The sequence below is a fragment of the Microtus oregoni genome, unplaced genomic scaffold (genome assembly GCF_018167655.1).
Source record: "Microtus oregoni isolate MIOR12 unplaced genomic scaffold, Mior012 000014F_ref0000157, whole genome shotgun sequence".
Taxonomy (NCBI): Eukaryota; Metazoa; Chordata; class Mammalia; order Rodentia; family Cricetidae; genus Microtus; species Microtus oregoni.
Genome location: NW_024543073.1, coordinates 12,010,554 through 12,028,692, shown reverse-complemented (window position 1 = coordinate 12,028,692; position 18,139 = coordinate 12,010,554). Strand labels below are relative to the sequence as shown.

The following is an 18,139-nucleotide window of genomic DNA, read 5'->3' as shown; positions in this document are numbered from 1 at the left end:
TTGAGGATTCCAGAAGAGTTTAACTAGGGAGGGAAGATACAGTCCTGGGGGTGGGGCACCAGCCCACAGGGGAGGGTTCTGTATGGAATAGAAAGTATAAAGTAAGTGGAATGCCAGCATTCTGGAGTGCAGCAGCAATGTGACAGCCGGCCGCCTCAAATTCCAGCTGAGAATTTCTGCCAGGAGAGACTGGAATGCACCTCAACTGCAGAGCCAAAACAAGCCCTTAAGTGTTACAACCAGGAGAGGTAACTAATTAGGCATGCTCCAGAAGCAGAGGAACCGAGTTTAACGAACACCACAATACGATGTGTACGTGTTCATGTATGCAATGTGCATGCACTAGTTGTGGGTGGAGGCTGGTACTGGCTATCTTCTCAACAGCACTTCACCTTACATTTTTCATTTTTTGAGACAGGGTCTTTCACTGAACCCGAAGTTGAGATTCTGCTCCACTGGTTGGTCAGGTCTGTCTCCTCAGTGCTGGAATTACAGGCACGTGCTGCCACACTTGGGCTTTTTATGTGGGTCCTAGAGATCCACTCCTAGGCTCTCCTGTTTGTGTGGAAAGTACCTTCCAGACTGAGTATCCCCTAAGTCACTCACTGACCATCCCGACTGGTACAACTGTCTACTAACTGGGCACCACATTTAAACAGTTACTACAAACAAGATGGCTCTGGTTTTGAAAACCTGTTGCACAGTAGTGGTCAGTTTTGAGTGTGGCCATTACTACAATTTAGTAAACAACAGAAACTAAAAGCGGTTTCTGTGTTTCTTCAAAAGATACGGATTATTATTCAAACTCTGTAATTCTGTTATCCTAACAAAATTCTCACAAAGAGTAATTTTAAGCCCCACAAACCCCCAATATTCTGCAAGAAAACTTTGCATATTAGTTTAAGGACAAAATTTCACTATTTAATTTTTTTTTTTTTACTTTTACTCTATATCATACGCTATCCCAAACTTTGGCAACAAACTTTCTTATCCAATTTTCAAGAATACTCCAAAATTAACCAGGCGGTGTTGGCACACACCTTTAATCTCAGCATTCAGGAGTCGGAGGCAGGCAGATCTCTGTGAGTTCGAGGCCAGCCTGGTCTACAAGAGCTAGTTCCAGGACAGGATCCAAAGCTACAGAGAAACCCTGCCTCGAAAAACCAAAATAAATAAATAAATACTCCAAAATGAAAAGGAACTACAGCTCAATAAAATGACAGCATATATAACATCTGTTGTACTCATAATAGTTCAACAGGAATATGCAGACTAATCAGTATAGAAGCCCTGATTCTGGGAAGCCTAATTTCCTTTGCAAAATTATAATCAACAATTCTGGCTTAAGGTAAGGCCACTGAGAACTGTGCAATTATATCTGTTTTACTTATTTCTAATTAAAGTGGCTGTTAAAATGTGAAGTCAAGAAAGGGAGAGTGTGACTGTCTTACAATGCCGCCATGAAGAACAAAGGGAACACCGAGACTTATATTAAAGAAGCGGTTTGTCATTCTTTGTTTTAGAGATTACAACACATACAAGTGAATTTTATCAAAATACAGCACATTTCTTCTACTATATTCATAAAAATCAATTCCTATGTAAATAGTACTGAAAAATCAACTAAAATGAGTTAAAATTTACAAAGAGTTGTTAAAGGGTTTCAATCAAAATTATGAAAACTATACAATACCCAATTGATAACAGCCTGAAAGAAGTGCAATCTCTGAGTTCAAATGTTTTAAAAGTGCTGACTATTCTGACTAGAATGGAAATGCTTCAACTCGCTCTGTAAAAATAATGCAGGTGCTGTTTTAGCTAGTCCAAGATTCTCAGCTAAGTCAAGGTTGAAGAAAAAAGCATATCACATTAAAAATACCCAAATTATGCATATCAGAAATTTAAAAATGAATTTGAGAAATGAATATTGCTCTAATAAAAGTTTTCAGACTAGCCTCAACTAAAAACAGTTGCTGGTCTCCTATGGCACTTTACTCTGGTCCAAATAACCATGCATGGCATTTGAATTTTATCTGATTACATAAAACAAAAGCAAATAAAATTAATGGATTGGATAAACAAAATTAATAACCTCTACCATCCAATATTTGTTACAGTAACTAGGAACAAAGGCAGTTGGTGGTAAAACACTATTACACTGTACACTTAGAAACCCTTTAAAGACTCTTAAGTGTGGAGTTCACATTTAACGTGATCTGGAGGAACAGCCCTTGACTTGAACCCTTTCTACACTGGTAGGCCCCAGGGACCATCCCTTGCTCTACCGTTCTCCACAGCACTTCTCTATCACTGCGCAGTCTCACAGACTTGCTTTGGTTTCCTAGCTCCATGCGCACTCACGCCACAGTTTCTTTCACTTTACCAAGGCAACACCAGGCCAAACAAAATCAAGAGGCTTTCCTAAACCTTCTGACACTTCATATTACAGGCAACAGACACAATCTTAAAACTGGCCTTTTAATTTGCTTCTTAAAACAAAAATTATAAATTAATTATGGAGTACTAATTATAAAAATTAGATTGCAAGTACCACCATTTGCTAAATAAAAAAAATATCAGAGAACTTCGTAGTATGGGAAATGTGTGGACATGCATCTACATTAGAGTTAAAAACTTCAGTAACTAAAAAAATTAAAAATTGAATCACCAGTAGCAAATGTATAATCAACAGCTATGACAAGAATCCATCTTGTAGAGCTCATAAAATGCAATTATTGTCTTTTAAAAAGACATTATGTATTTTATTGCATTATTCTATTAATAAAAATACATTATCAGATAACTTTTTTTTTCACTGTTAGCCTCAGATTTTTATAGGAAATAATGTTTTATTCTGGCCTCGGAAAGTGAACCCACCAGCACCAACTTCATCTAGTCACTCTTCAGTATGCACATAGCAAAAGCCAACACTTCAAATCTCTTACCCACCTGGAAAAAAGTAGTTCGGCAGAAAAAACATTAATACCAGTTGGATAAAAATAAGGGCACAAAAGCTATGAGATAGATAGCTCTGCCATCTGTCTCTGGGCTACAATCAAGGCTAACTATTGCCTTGCATACAGTCAGTCATGTGTATGAAATCCAAAAATAAACCTACATTCTATACAAAAACAACATAATTTTGTTTTTGTAGCCTTGATTTGCTAAGTTTAAAAACCTAACAACAAATTTCATATGATATGAATTCAACAGTCTCTTTTTATCTTCTGTACAGTGGTTCTTTCCCTCTAACCACAAGCTCCATTATTATTTCAGTAATGTACAAGTTCCAAGCCAACTGTCTGAGTTCTTCTTTATATATAAAAATAAGCAAAATAGTCATTTCCCCTCCAAGTGTCTTCCAATAAATCTTGCTATCTTCCCCATTTTTTTTCTTTTTCCTTTTTTCCTTCTTCTTCTTTTTTTTTTTTTTTTTTTGTCTATAGTACTTATGAAGAAACTTCTCGTACAATGATGAGTTCGACTGTGTTCTGGAAAGTTTTTAACAAGGACACTGCTTGTCCATGTTCAATGTTGATAAAACTGTAGCCATTAGCCTAGAAGAAAGAGGAAAAACAACTTTTAGAAAAAAAAAATCTCAGAAAAATATTTGTACTTCTAGTTGTAAATTTCTGACAGCCAGTTCATAACCTATTAGAAAAAAGAACCAGTCCAGCAATTTAAAACAACACACTAGCTGATGGGATAATTCCATCTGACTACACGCTGGAAGCCCTGATTTTGAATCTGGGGAACCATCAGCGCAGAAGGAGAAAACTGACCCCTTCAAGTTGTTTTCTGACCTCTACACTCATGAAGTGCAGCACATGTGTGCTGTACACACATACATACAATTAAAGACACATACAGACTAACAGTCCCTACATTCCATACTTAGCAGAAATAAAATCTCTATAGAAATAACCCAGGAACTTGTATTTTGTTCAGGTTATCAGATGCTTCTTTTAAAACAAATTTTATTTTATTAAGTTAGGTGTATGGATGTTTGCCTGCATGTGTGTCTGTGCCTGGTATTCAAGAAGGCCAGAAGAGGGTATTAGATGCCTTGGACTGGAGTTACAGATTGTTGTTTCCAGGAACCCACCTGGGTCCTCTGGAAGAACAGCAAGTACTCTTAACCACTGAGCCATCTCTTCAGACCCTCATATAATTCTAATACACTGTTCCAATGTTGGGAAGTACTTGTCAAGACAAGATCAGACAGGGTGTTTTATGTATGTGTTAAGGTAGATCCAGGCTTACCAAACTTCAAGGGTAACGGAAGGCAGTGTCTAGACTTATTATTCATTGGAGCCATTGGTTCAAGATCAGCAAACAGGTTATATAAAAGATAGCTAGCATTTACTGAATTCTCACTCTGGACCAGACAGACATACATGTTGAAATGTTTCATATGAATTAAATCCTTTCATTCTTAAAAAGAACACTATAGATTAAAAGTAATACTATAGACTCATCTTATTTCAGAAGACTGAAAACCCAGGAATGTCTGAACAGAAATAATAATTTCCTGCCATAAAACTGAAAGCATGAATTCCAATGTTATTCAGAAAAGTATATGTGTGAATATTTGTGTGGGGGTATTTATAGAGGAAAAATAATACTGTGGAATATTTGTTTGACTAGGCAAAGACGTTGTTACATTTGTTTATAACGCATTTGATCAACTATGTAAAGGCGTGTTACATTTGTTTACGCTGTATTTGTTTAATTATGTATAGATGTACTGCTGTTTCGCCTTGTCTGCTTAAAGCACCTGATTGGTCTAATAAAAGCTGAACAGTCAATAGCTAGGGAGTAGAGGGATAGGCAGGGCTAGCAGGCAGAGAGAGTAAGTAGGAGGAGGAATCGAGGCTCCAGGGAGGAGAGAGAGAGAGAACAATGGAAAAAGAGGGAGACGCCCAGGACCAGCCATACAGAATGAAAGAAAGGTAAAAAGTCCCAAGACAAAACATGGATGAAGAGAAACAGGTTAGAATAAGTTATAAGAACTAGCAAGAAACAAATGTAAACTAAGGCTGATCATTCTTAACTAATAAATCTCTGTGTCATGATTTGAGAGTTGGTTGGTGGCCCAAAAGAAAGCCTGTTACAAAATAAGAAAAAATGGATTACTAAAGATAGTGTGGCAAAGCATGATCACTTTTGTTACATAGTTCCTGTGAGTTTTCTGAGTTTGAAATTATTTAAAAGTCAAAACCATTAAAAATTTTATCATCATGAATTTGCATGTAATCCTTTAATCACTGCAATTTTAGTGTATGTGTTGCTGAAGTAGGCACTGAGCTAACATTATAAACGGCTGGGCAGGAATTTGTTCTGACGTGGTATTTACTTTCAACTACTAAACTCTATAATGTCTCTATCATTTTTGGTTTGAAGGCTTCTTCGTAATATTATCTGAACTAACAGTAGTTCACGTATGAAGGAGGAAGTGGACTATGCTTGCGAACTAAGAGACTGTCATACTGCCTGAACTTAGGTAAAATGAAGTTACTGAAGTAATAGAGAGAAGGAGTGGAAATACCAAAATGTTTCTCAGATTTTAAAATTTTACTATCTGATATAATGACAACTAGCATTCAAGTAGATCCTCTTAAATTAGTAAAAACATTTCTAAACTTAAAATGATTTATCAATATGTAAACATGACTTTCAAAAAGTAAAAACATTTTAAACCCTAAAACATTAGAAAGTACTGTAAAATAAAATTATTGCAAAATGAAAGGAAATAAAAAAGGTTGACTTGATTACCTGAATAATTTTATCACCTGGCTGTAGTATTTTTGATGCTGGTCCTTCAGGCTGTACCCTTGTTACAAATATACCCTTTAATGAATAACCACAAAAAATATTATTTAAGGCCAAACCACAAACTGAAAGCATGACTCAGGAGCAAGGGGGAAAACCTTTTCAATACCATGTAAATACTTGAACATGGTGGAAGCTGTCTCCTGACTTTTCAGAGGATCATTTCTCCCTCTAGTAATCCTGACTTTAGCAATGCAATGAAATCACTTCTATGGACTTTTGCAGAAGCAGTACCAAAACTAAAAATCACTTGGTAATATCAATAATCATATTTCAGGTCAAATTCTTTACTTCTAACAACATGAAATAAGCAAATTTCAAAAAACAAAGATAATAAAGAAAGAAAAGAGGTGAGAGATCCAGAAAATTTACATTAGATTTTTACTCAATAAGTATGAGATTAATAAATGAGACACTATGAATGTTCAAGGTATTTTTTTTTTTTAGAAAAAACTTACATCATCATCAGGTCTGAAAGGGTTTCCTCTACCCCCAACACCTCCTGATATGCTAAATCCAAGTTCTGGATCCTTTTCTACTTTTACTCGAATCTGATTTAATATGAAAATAAAGGAAATATCACTATACAAGAAAAATATACAATAATATTCATATTTAAATACTGGTGAATTAAGTTTAAGCAGATGAGGTGACACAACAACACATAACACCATTATTCATGTTAATGAGTTAGTGAGGGAAAGGCACAGCGGAATTACAAAGTGTGGCTCCTAACATTACTTATGACTTCAGTCAATCAACTGACATTGGCTCTATTTTACTTTTTAGCCAGCCTGAATTTTTAACATCTACAGAACACATATGCACATTCCCAACAGTCTTCACTTACAGACTACTTAAATTATATGCTTACTGTCTTGTGCCATAAGGTACTTAACATTGAGAACTGGCTTTAGAACTCAACCCTTCATTCCCTATGTTTATAAGGTTCAGGGGAATTAGGGCTGTAAGATCAGACTGACTAACAGCAGTTTTAATAAACTATTGTAAAATAAAAGGTATAGAAATGTTTTCTTTTCTTGAGACAGGCTCACTCTGGCTGTCCTGGAACCTGCTGTGTAGAACAGGTGGGCTTGAACTCACAGAGATCCTCCTGCCTCTGCGTCCTAAATGCTGGCTTGTTTTGTTACCACAGGGTCTCACTAAACAGCCTAGGCTAGCCTGGATTGTCTGATGCATCCAAGCGAACCTTGAACACACTACTTTCCAGCCTCAGGCTTCAAGGTGCTGGCATAGCAGGTTATAGAAGCTAAAGTTCTGTTAAAGGATACTCCTGTTTACCACAGACTTGCTCAAAACAAAATGTGATCAATACCAAGGGTTTCAAGGTTATTACTTCATGAATAAACCATTAAGGTATAAGAAATTATGACCTATATGTTTTGAAGATCAAACCCTCAACATGGTCTGGAGACGATGGCTGAATTTTCTAATCTAAAAGCTCAGACTCTGCTATAGAATAGGACCACTTCAGTTTACTGGCCTACTATTTATAGTCTCAGAAGAAAATCTACCGGAGCACCATTAATCCATTTTGGACAAGCAGTTGCCTTAGAATTTAAAAAAAAACAAAAACAAAAACAAACACACCTCCAACACTAAATCCTATGTTACATGATCATAAAGTCAAGCTAAAAACTACAAAGTCTAACACTTTAGAAAACTAAACTTTATAAACTTAAAATGTTAAAAACTACTGTTAAAATTCTATATGGATATATTGCTATTAACCTATAAGAATATATGGAAAGTTTAATTTCATATTTCAAACAGTATTGATAATTCTTACCTCTTGCTTTGCCAGCTCATGGCCTTGTCTAGGAGAACAATGGGGATGTGTATATGGAGGCTGGTGGGCCACTTTCAGCATCAAATAATCAATGAGTTGTTCTCTAGAGGGATGCCTTGCCACAGATGCCTGAGGGGGATGATGTATTTGACTATAATTTGCCTGAGGCCTGAGAGGCTGGCCCATCTGTCCATTACTCAAAGGCATCTAAGAAAAACATGAATTATCTTTAAAATGACCAGTAATAATGTCTTATTACAAGTATTTGGACATTCTTCTTGGAGCAATACAAAAGCACTAGAGTTTTAATATTGTACATCATTAAATACTGAGTTACTCTCATTTATTCTTCTAATTTCAAAACTTCCAAAAGAAAGTTATTAATATCTAGATATTAAACTTTCTTGAATATTTACTGATCGAATCTATCAGCAAACTTCTAAAAGAAGGCCTCGATCTATATTTTAAATTGCTTTTGTTATATATAAATCTACTGTTACACTTACCAATGTTAAAGTAGGAAACGAGTATACTGGAAAACTTTAACTACTGATATACATAAAACAAATTTTTTATATACTAAAAAATTAAACTTAAGGTATCCTAGTAGAAGGTTATCCTTTTCTCATACCAAATCATAACATACATACACAAAAGGTGAGTGTAGTTATGTTTTTCCTCAAGAAAAAAAAACTAATTGAGTGTAATTTTTTTCTTAATTTGAATATATTTTAACTTTATTTCTTACTTTTCAGAAATAAAAGTTCAGCTATCTCTACAGAAATTAAGTGATTTATTCTTTATGCCTGCATGTACTATCAGTAATTTTCAAGCTCTCTAAATATTAATTCTATGGAATACTTAAAAACACAAGAGTTAAAACACTGATAGTCTACCTTATTTACAACAAAATAAACCCACCACAAATTTTGTGAGATTATTAGTTTGCTAATGAACTAACTACCTTTAATAACCCCCATGTATTAGGAAACTGAACCTGAATTTTAGACTTAGGATTACATTTGTAGTGATAGCTTATTTTATTCTACAAAGAATCTAGCTAAAGAAAGCCTGTTTCTGTTATTCATCATTTAAATTTCCTTGTAGGTAACCGAAAAGAATTTCTGTCCAAAGGACATTAGAAGAAAACTAAAATTTCCCTGAAAATTATCCAAACATAGAAGTTTGGCAAAAGTTTCAGAATTGTATGCTGTGAACTTCTACCTTGCTAAAGACACAAAAAGGTTTGTTGTTTAGAAAGAATACATATATATAGTATAGTTTCTTCTGACTATAGCCAGTACATGCATGCCATGGCATATGTGACGGTCAGACTACTTTCAGAGGTCTGTTCTTTTTCCACCCTGTAGTTTCCAGAGATTGACTTCATGCTGTCAGACTCAAGACAGCTGCTGCCTTTATTCACTGAGCCATCTTTCTTGCTTCAACCTCCCTGACCTTGTAGCCCATGCTGGCCTCAAACTCTTGACCTTCCAGCCGCGGGTTTCAAGTGCTAGAACACAGACACTGCTATTAAATTGAGCCTCTCCTATTCTTAAAAGCTGCTGACACCTGGATATTCAGTTTTGTCTAAATCAGTATTAAACATAAGAAATATATTAAGCTATGTTTAGTCAATTCCTCATGAAATAAAAAAAAGTGTTAAGAACTGAACTGTAAGGTGCATGTTAAAAAAATTGAATGACAGCTTTGAATAAAAGGAAAGGGATAAAATAAGTAAGCATGTATGAGCTTATATATCAGATGGCTGGATGCCTATTCTCCAGAGCAACTTAAGAGTTGTAGATAATAAACGTGAGTCATAATTATTATATCGGTTACACTAGAGGCATGCAATTGGGTAAAACAAAAATAGCTGAGAGAGAACAAGAATGATCTCTGGCACTGCTACAAATAATTTATCTGTAAGGTTTTTCCTACAAAACACTAAAAAAGACAAAATGATCACCTCTTCTACTATATACAAGGTCTTTCAAAGATGATTTCTAATTCTATCTAAAGATTTTCAAATGTTTTTAATTAACAGTAAAATATTCTAGAATGCACAATTTAAGACAAAGTCATTGTCTAACTCTCCAAGTAGGTTTATTGTCAAGAATGCCAAAAAGTTCTTGATTCAAATGCTAAAATAAGCAGGTGGAACTATAGCAAGAAATGTAACTATAAATCGATTCTCTAGTGTGAAAAATCACGGAATAAACCAAGAAACAGCAGAGTCAAATTCTCTTGTATTTACGAATCATTTAAAATAATCTTACATAATGAAAGCAAGACTTATAAAATATTTTCAAAGTACATATGAGATTTCAAACTAAAACACTGAAGACAGTAAGCTACAGACACTGCTTTGTTTACTGCTGTGAGCACCTACTTTCATCAAGCTGTCTGGAAGGTCTTTGTGACCAAGTGCACCTGACGAGTAGCTCTGCTCTCCTGAAATCAATCTATCATCTTGGCAAGAATCTCCTGGACTGGATGTCTGAGGATGCTTCAAATGAGGGAGGAAAAAGTAAACAAATAATATACTTTAAGATGTGAAACAAAACAATGAGATGCATGAAAGAAGCTTAAGAAATGCTGCTAGACTGGAGACACAGAAGACTCAACTCAGATACTAGCATCACCACTGCCATCAGGTCTTTTAGCTTCCTTCAAAGGTACATGGCAAAATATTTGTTCCTGTAATGTGTAAAAAAATTTATAAAGACAGACATTTTTAATCTTTGTAATATATATATATATATATACACACCATTTTATGTTTTTTCCTTTTACTTTCATTTATACTTATAACTTAATATCTTTACTCAATAAGCATAGTGGTTAAAGCTAGCTAATTCTCTCCAATTTTAGGAGCAACTAATAAATTATCGTAAAGCACTAACGAAGTGTTTTTCATTAAAAGAAAATGAACTGGTATTGTTTTGATCTCATGATACCACCAAGAACCCCCCTTGATTACAATGATGTGCAGTGCCCTAAATCCACCGTATAAAACTTGCTGGGCTGTAATTCTGTCATATTAACATTGGCTCAATACTTTAAAGGCACTGTTTTAAAGAAATGCTTTAACATTAACTATTTCATACTCAACTAATTCATACCTACATATGCTAAATTATAGTTTAACTTAATGATAACCTTAAAGAAAAAAAGCTAAATGTCATTATCCCTGATTGTTTTTATAAATATGGTAAGAATAAAACATCTCTATTCACCTTAAGTTAATTCTAAACACACCTAATGTGGAAAATAAAGCACAGTATGTTTCACCATTGCTTTCACTCTTTCAAAGCATGCCTAGCAGCAAAAAAAATTAAATTTTATATTGAAAAATAACTCAAAATACAATCCATTATAATGTACCATGGAACACATACAGTTTTTTTAATATTTATTTATTTATTTATTATATACAATATTCTGGTGCCAGAAGAGGGCACCAGACCTCTTTACAGATGGTTGTGAGCCACCATGTGGTTGCCGGGAATTGAACTCAGGACCTTTGGAAGAGCAGGCAATGCGCTTAACCACTGAGCCATCTCTCCAGCCCGAACACATACAGTTTTAAGAATTTGTAATTTAATCTTAAAAAGTAATAGTTGCAAACTGACATATCATGTCCAGTTAGTTGCCAGTTCAAAGCATGGCTTAGCATTTTCCGGTGTGAATTGATTTAATTTTGTCTACTAACAGTATGTATTTCAGTTTTCTTCTCTTTTTGTGATATACATTTAGAATATATAATCAACACAGCTCAAAGCTAGAAACTTATACTCAAGCCTGAATAGACAACTACACTTATGCATCATATACAAAAGCATACTGTGAATGAAAAACTAAAATTCAAAGTCTGTATAGACTTTAAATCTAAGGAAAATAAGGACAAAATATTTTTGTAAAACAAATTTAGAAAGAACAGCTGTCTAGGTGACTATGAATGGCAAAGATTGCCGAGTTAATAAATCCACTCCGGGTATGCTGAAGTAAAAGGCTGACTCAGCAGTCATCAGCCTGTTTGTTCTTCTAAACTAAGAAGCTTGATGACCGCTGTTGGCTCACAGCAAAGACACCAAGTAATGGCAGATGGCGGAGCACAGGGCAAGACCAGCTCAGAGCAGCCACAGCAAACTGAAACCAGAAAAGTGCTTCTGCTCTAGAACATAACAGACAACAGCCAGGGATGAAGGTGAAAGGGGTCTGGGGAACAAGTAAAGAGCCTGGAACAATCAAGGAGTCAAAATGGAAATAAACTATGAGAAGGAATAAAAGAAGGTTGTAGAGAAGAAAGGTCATTCGGGGCAGAAGGGGAGATTTATTTAGAGGCTGTGAGTCCTTACCAAGCCATGACAGCCTTGTTTTTGTTCATTCTTGGCAGTCCTTATAACTGACTCTTAAACAATCACTAGATAATAATCTTTCTCCACTAATGACCATGATGAAATGTGTTCAATTAAGAGTTGGATTTTTCCTTTCTGCTATACTCTCACAACTTCTTCAGTCTCATGTTTAGTCATATTCAGTGAAATGGGATTAAACTCTGGTGCATATAGTGCTTTTTATTAGCTGATTCTTAGTTACTAAGTTTACATAACACCTGGCTAAAATCATTAACTTATGACCAAAGAAATTAAAGACAGAAGTTGTAGATCTAAGCCATAAAAAACCCAGAAAATATAAAGATTTCTAACTTTTAGAGAACCTTTTCCCCCAGAAATGTCAAAACACTTAAGATCTGAATGTTCTCGTGTGTGCAAAAAGTACTAGCCTACTATCGGTACTCACTCGAAAAATGTGCCCACCAGAACCTCTTCCGTCTGCAACACTCAGGGCAAGGCTGCCCTGGCTGCCATGCAGATCCCTAGAGCTGCCATAGTGAGAGCTGCTTACAGCAGTGAGAGTGGAATTAAAGGACCTTGACAGCATACTCTGAATAAAGAAAGGGTAGATTTACAGAAGATTAGTGTAGCATGCAAATTCCACAAGACGTGTTATGTACACAGATTTATTTACAAGTAACCCCACCCATACCACGAACAAGTATCATGCAACACTGAATTCAGAGCCAGAAAGAAACTGATACATACAGTTACATAACACATACATACATAAAAAACAGGTATAATCATGTTTAATCACATGCTTAAGAATCAAAGAAGTACAAACATATAGTTGCTTTTGTTTATTAGACACTACCATTTCCTTTATGTCTATTAGTATGTCTGAAACAGAAACTGAGCACACACCCAGGTATGTGTTTATTTATATAAAGTTGTATATGAGCAAATTTTTCAACATCAGATGAATTTACCAGCAACCAGTAATTCTAAGTCAAAGAAGTTTCTAAAGGATCTATTTAATTCTACGGGAATTCTACTATTAAATAATATCAACATTTAAACATATATGCTACAGCAAAATGTCATTGTGATAATCACCTGGTTACCAGTCATTTTCATTCTTTCAAAAACTTATTTTCCACATTTTGAAAAATATTTTAAATTGTACAATGTAACTTTTAAATCGGTGTTTCGGTTTCTCAGGAAATTCGGGATCAACTTACCCCTGGACCCAGCAATACCACTCCTGGGAATATACCCAAGAGATGCCCTATCACATGACAAGAGCATTTGTTCAACTATGTTCATAGCAGTATTATTTGTAATAGCCAGAACCTGGAAACAACCTAGATGCCCTTCAATGGAAGAATGGATGAAGAAAGTGTGGAATATCTACACATTAGAGTACTATGCTGCGTTAAAAAACAATGACTTCTCAAATTTTGCATGCAAATGGATGGAAATAGAAAACACTATCCTGAGTGAGGTATCCCAGACCCAAAAAGATGAACATGGGATGTACTCACTCATAATTGGTTTCTAGCCATAAACAAGGGTCACGGAGTCTACACTTGGTGATCCCAAAGAAGCTAAGTAAGAAGGTGAACCAAAGGAAAAGCATATACTTGTCCTCTTGGCTATGGGAAGTAGACAAAATTGCCGGGGAGAAAATTGAGATCTTGGGGGTGGGGTGGGATGGGGGTAAGGGGAGATGGGGAGAGAGGGGGGAGAGGGGGAGAATGGGGGGAGCTTGGGGAAGGGGGAGGATTGGGATGAAGGAAGGTTGGATGGGGGAGCACGGAAGCACGATTCTTAGTTAAGGGAGCCACCTTAGGGTTGGCAAGAGATTTGAACCTAGAGTGGCTCCCAGATACCCAAGCCGAGGTCCCCAGTTAGTTCCTTGGGCAGCTGAGGATGGGGAACCTGAAATGACCCTATCCTAGAGCAATACTGACGAATATCTTGCATATCATCATAGAACCTTCATCTGGTGATGGATGGAGACAGAGACCGAGACCCACACTGGAGCACTGGACTGAGCTCCCAAAGTCCCGATGAGGAGCAGAAGGAGGGAGAACATGAGCAAAGAAGTCGGGACCACGAGGGGAGCACCCACCCACTGAGACAGTGGAGCTGATCTATTGGGAGCTCACCAAGGCCAGCTGAACTGTGACTGAAAAAGCATGGGATAAAACTGGACTCTCTGAGCATGGCGAACAATGAGGGCTGATGAGAACCCAAGGACAATGGCACGGGGTTTTGAACCTACGTAATGTGCTGGCTTTGTGGGAGCCTAGCCAGTTTGGATGTTCACCTTCCTAGAAATGCACGGAGGGGGGAGGACCTAGGACTTACCACAGGGCAGGGAAATCTGACTGCTCTTTGGGCTGGAGAGGGAGGGGGAGAGGAGTGGGAGGAGGGGGAGAAGGGTGGGAGGAGGGGGAGGGAAATGGGAGGCTGGGAGGAGGAGGAAATTTTTTTTTCTTTTCTCAATAAAAAAAAAGTTAAAAAAATATTTTATTATTTTTATTTATGTACATGTGTCTGTGCACACATGTATGTATGTCCAGTATATGAGTGCCCATGGAGACCAGAAGAGAGTTATCAGGTCACCTGGAGCTTGTGAGCCACCTTACATTAGGCGCTGGAAACAAAGGGGAGTCCTCTGTAGAGTGTCTGTCATTCTATAATCATCAAAACAATCCTAGAAAAGCTTTATGTTGACAAACATTTCCCATTCAAGTAGATGGTTATTGCATTTTGGAGTTAGTGGTAGCTCAATAATAGTATCCTTCTATAGTTTGGGTTTTCATGAAGACCCTTGTATTTGACCCAAGAATTAAAGATGCACCTTAATAAATACACTTCTGGTTTTCATCATTCCTAGACTTTCAATGTGGATGGGGCTTGATGGCTAAGATAGGGAAACCACATTTTAGGCAAAACCCGTTACTAAAATAGAGAAATGAAATAGCAAGCATTTACATATTACTCTTCAGAAATATATTCTCTTGATTTTGAAGCTGGTAACTAATACCACAAAATAACAGACTTCCAAAAGAAAAAAAGATCTGTAAAGTTACTACTCCTTAGGTACTAGGCACTGTTGTTATCATGTAGAGAGGAAACAGGGCTGAGTACAAACCTCCGTGTTAGCCATGCCCTGGAAGAGTGCTGTTCAACCTCCCTAATGCTGCAACCATTTAGGATAGTTCCTCATGTTGTGGTGAGTACAAACCTCCGTGTTAGCCATGCCCCGGAAGAGTGCTGTTCAACCTTCCTAATGCTGCAACCATTTAGGATAGTTCCTCATGTTGTGGTGACTCCCAGCCATAAAAATATTTTCACTGCTACTTCGTAACTGTAATTTTGCTATTATAAATCATAATGTAAATATCTGATATGTAACCTCCTAGGGGTTGTAACCACAGGTTATCAGTGCCTATTATCTAACAAGAACAAGTAAATGAGACAATGGCCACTTTGTATTAATATGGTTTAGAGTACTTTATATCTGATTTTTTATACAGGTAGGGATATCAGCAAATACTAGTATTAGTGATAATTCAACTCTGAAAGGAAATGGTTTGACTAGCCTTGGACTCACAGAGATCTACCTGCTTCTGCCTCCAGAGTCCTGGGGTTAAAGGTGTACCATCACCACCCAGCTTAATTCCTTTTCAAATTTTGTTAATTTACTTAAGTCAGTGGTAAGATCTTCAAAGTAAAATCTATTTTATGTGTTTGAATTCTTAGTACAGTTATTTTATGGATAAAGGAGAGGGTTATAACTAAAAGGTCATAAATGCATATGCTTCAATAAACTACTATGCAAAGCAAAAAATTCGAGTACCTCAAAAGGTAAGGGAAGCATTTTCCCATGCTGCCTCCTCCACCACCGTCAATTATGCATGTGTGCATGTCCACATGCACAGTGCCAAGGAAGGAACGGGGTCCTTTAATATCTACCAATATCTTGAAGCAATTGTTTGAGTTTACAGTTTAAATCTTGCTGCTATTAAAGTAGCTATTTAGTAGCATCATTATGAAGTACTTGTATTGCCTATGCATGCTACCATTTCACACCTAATGAAAAACTGCCAGACTAAAGCATAAAGTAGTTTCTACAGTTAAAAATGTCAACTTTCAGAATCTTATATAATACTTTTGGAACATTTCTGAACACAAGAAAATAAGTTAAGTCTCTGTACTATAATAAAGGTTAGAAGTAATTTTATGCCCTATTATCACATCAAATTCAATTAACTCAAAACCAAGTAAGTTATATCTTGCCAAATCTCCACAGTGTCACAATGCTTTAAAAACTCCATTCTCAAATTTTTTAGAATTAAAAAAACACAAAGTTATGATCAAGTAAAGTTTTTAATTTTCTTTCTTTCACTCAGGACTAAAATATATTTTAGGTTAGTGAGGATAGGGTACCACCAAGCATTACCCCTGGGATCCCTGCAAGTTTTCCTCTGACTACCGTATCTGTGTGTTTGAATTCCTAGTACAGTTTTTATGGATAAATGTACACATGTACACACACACACAATGTAACTTAAACATTTTTAAAAATGACATTAAAGTATATTTCAAATTGATCTCTACAGAATCCATAATCTTGGATACTGTATGAATCATCAATTCATGCTGAAGACACGTGCTTGGGAAACCCTAAAATGCCTCTTTCATCATTATCAATCGTCAGATCACAACAAAAAAAAATGGTTTCCTGTGATATTCACACAGAAAATTTCCTCCTGAATTTTTTAAAATTATTCTGTTCCTGCAATATAATATAGATTATCCTGGGCCAATTACTTAGCTGTTTTGACCCTCAATTTCCTTCATAAAATGTGGTGATATGAAGGAAGAAAGAAGGGGGTTGGGAAGTGGTCTTCCCCAGGGAAGAGCACACCAACTGGCTGTCCAGCACCAACAGTCCCGAAAACATACCTACAAGTAACATTATTATGAACTAAGAAGGTTCTATTTATGAATAAACATGTGCATACATTATATGCATGCAATAATAAAATTAAAAAGGACTTGAATTTGAAAGAGGAATATATGGGAAGGTTTGAAGGGAGGAGCAGGAATGAAAAAATTATATATACACACACACACACACATACATACACTTTTTTTTTTATTTTGTTTGTTTATTTTTTGAGACAGGATTTCTCTGTAGCTTTTGAAGCCAGTCCTGGAACTAGCTCTGTAAACCAGGCTGGCCTCGAACTCACAGAGGTCGCGCCTGCCTCGGCCTCCAGAGTGCTGGGGTTAAAGACCTGTGCCACCACCACCTAGCAATCTCAAAAAAATGTGGTGATAAGAGTATCTTAAGGTTCTGTTTAAGTTTAGAACTATTTTACACTATGCTATCTTATGTAAAATTAACTGTTAGAATATTCTGTTTCTCCTAACTCAACCTACACACTATCAAATTATTTCAAAAATAAATAAATCCTTAATTCAGCCAAGGTCAATTGTCTCTCCCTATTCTCGGTATTCTTACCAGAAAAATACTGTTTGTTTCTGAGACAAGGCAGACCTTGAATTACTGTCTCTACGGCACCTAGTGCTAAGATTACAGAGGTGCATAGCTGAGGAGAAAACTTTTCCTCTCTCCTTCTCCCTCCTTCCAATCAGCAATGAATTTGCATCTAGCCTTTAAATTTTCTTTCTTACAAGTGTTCTATTTCATAAATCCACTGATTAAATTGACTTTCAGAATACAACTATAAAACCACTGTCATATATTTTCTAAGAAACTGTGTATCAAATTTAAAAATACATAATTTATGCAATGGAAAGAAAAAAACGACAATGCACATTCAACAATGAGCAAAACTGTGCTTGCTTCCTATTAACTGAAGTCCAGACACTTCTCTATCAAACAGAATAGTGGGAGAATAAGCCACTTATGATGTAAACTATACCAAATAAAAACCTTCATCTGTACCAGCAATCCCTCCCTTATCTCTGATAATCCGGAATTCCCAATAGTCACCTATGCAAAGCACAAACTCTCAAGTTTTGTCCCTTATCCACAGTAACTAAGTACAGGAGTATTCAACTACAATCAAACTTTGAGGCTCTCTTGAAATTCATTCCTGTATCTCCGGCC

The 18,139-nt window shown here is 36.2% G+C and overlaps 1 protein-coding gene across 7 annotated transcripts in view; it reads right to left on the bottom strand.

The window, feature by feature from the left end:
• Nucleotides 1-1,491: 1,491 nt before the first annotated feature.
• Erbin (erbb2 interacting protein) overlaps nucleotides 1,492-18,139 on the bottom strand; it is a 108,902-nt gene continuing 92,254 nt past the window's right edge. For 3 of the 7 annotated variants that reach the window (XM_041663621.1, XM_041663615.1, XM_041663619.1), the window contains 6 exons: nucleotides 12,449-12,592; nucleotides 10,035-10,151; nucleotides 7,643-7,849; nucleotides 6,291-6,383; nucleotides 5,776-5,850; nucleotides 1,492-3,557 (listed from right to left, as the gene is read on the bottom strand). In XM_041663621.1, the coding sequence (XP_041519555.1) occupies nucleotides 3,450-3,557; nucleotides 5,776-5,850; nucleotides 6,291-6,383; nucleotides 7,643-7,849; nucleotides 10,035-10,151; nucleotides 12,449-12,592 (744 nt within the window). In that variant the 3' untranslated portion in view covers nucleotides 1,492-3,449. The remainder of the gene's footprint in view (nucleotides 3,558-5,775; nucleotides 5,851-6,290; nucleotides 6,384-7,642; nucleotides 7,850-10,034; nucleotides 10,152-12,448; nucleotides 12,593-18,139) is intronic. The other 4 variants (XM_041663616.1, XM_041663618.1, XM_041663620.1 and 1 more) reach the window with 4 other exon arrangements.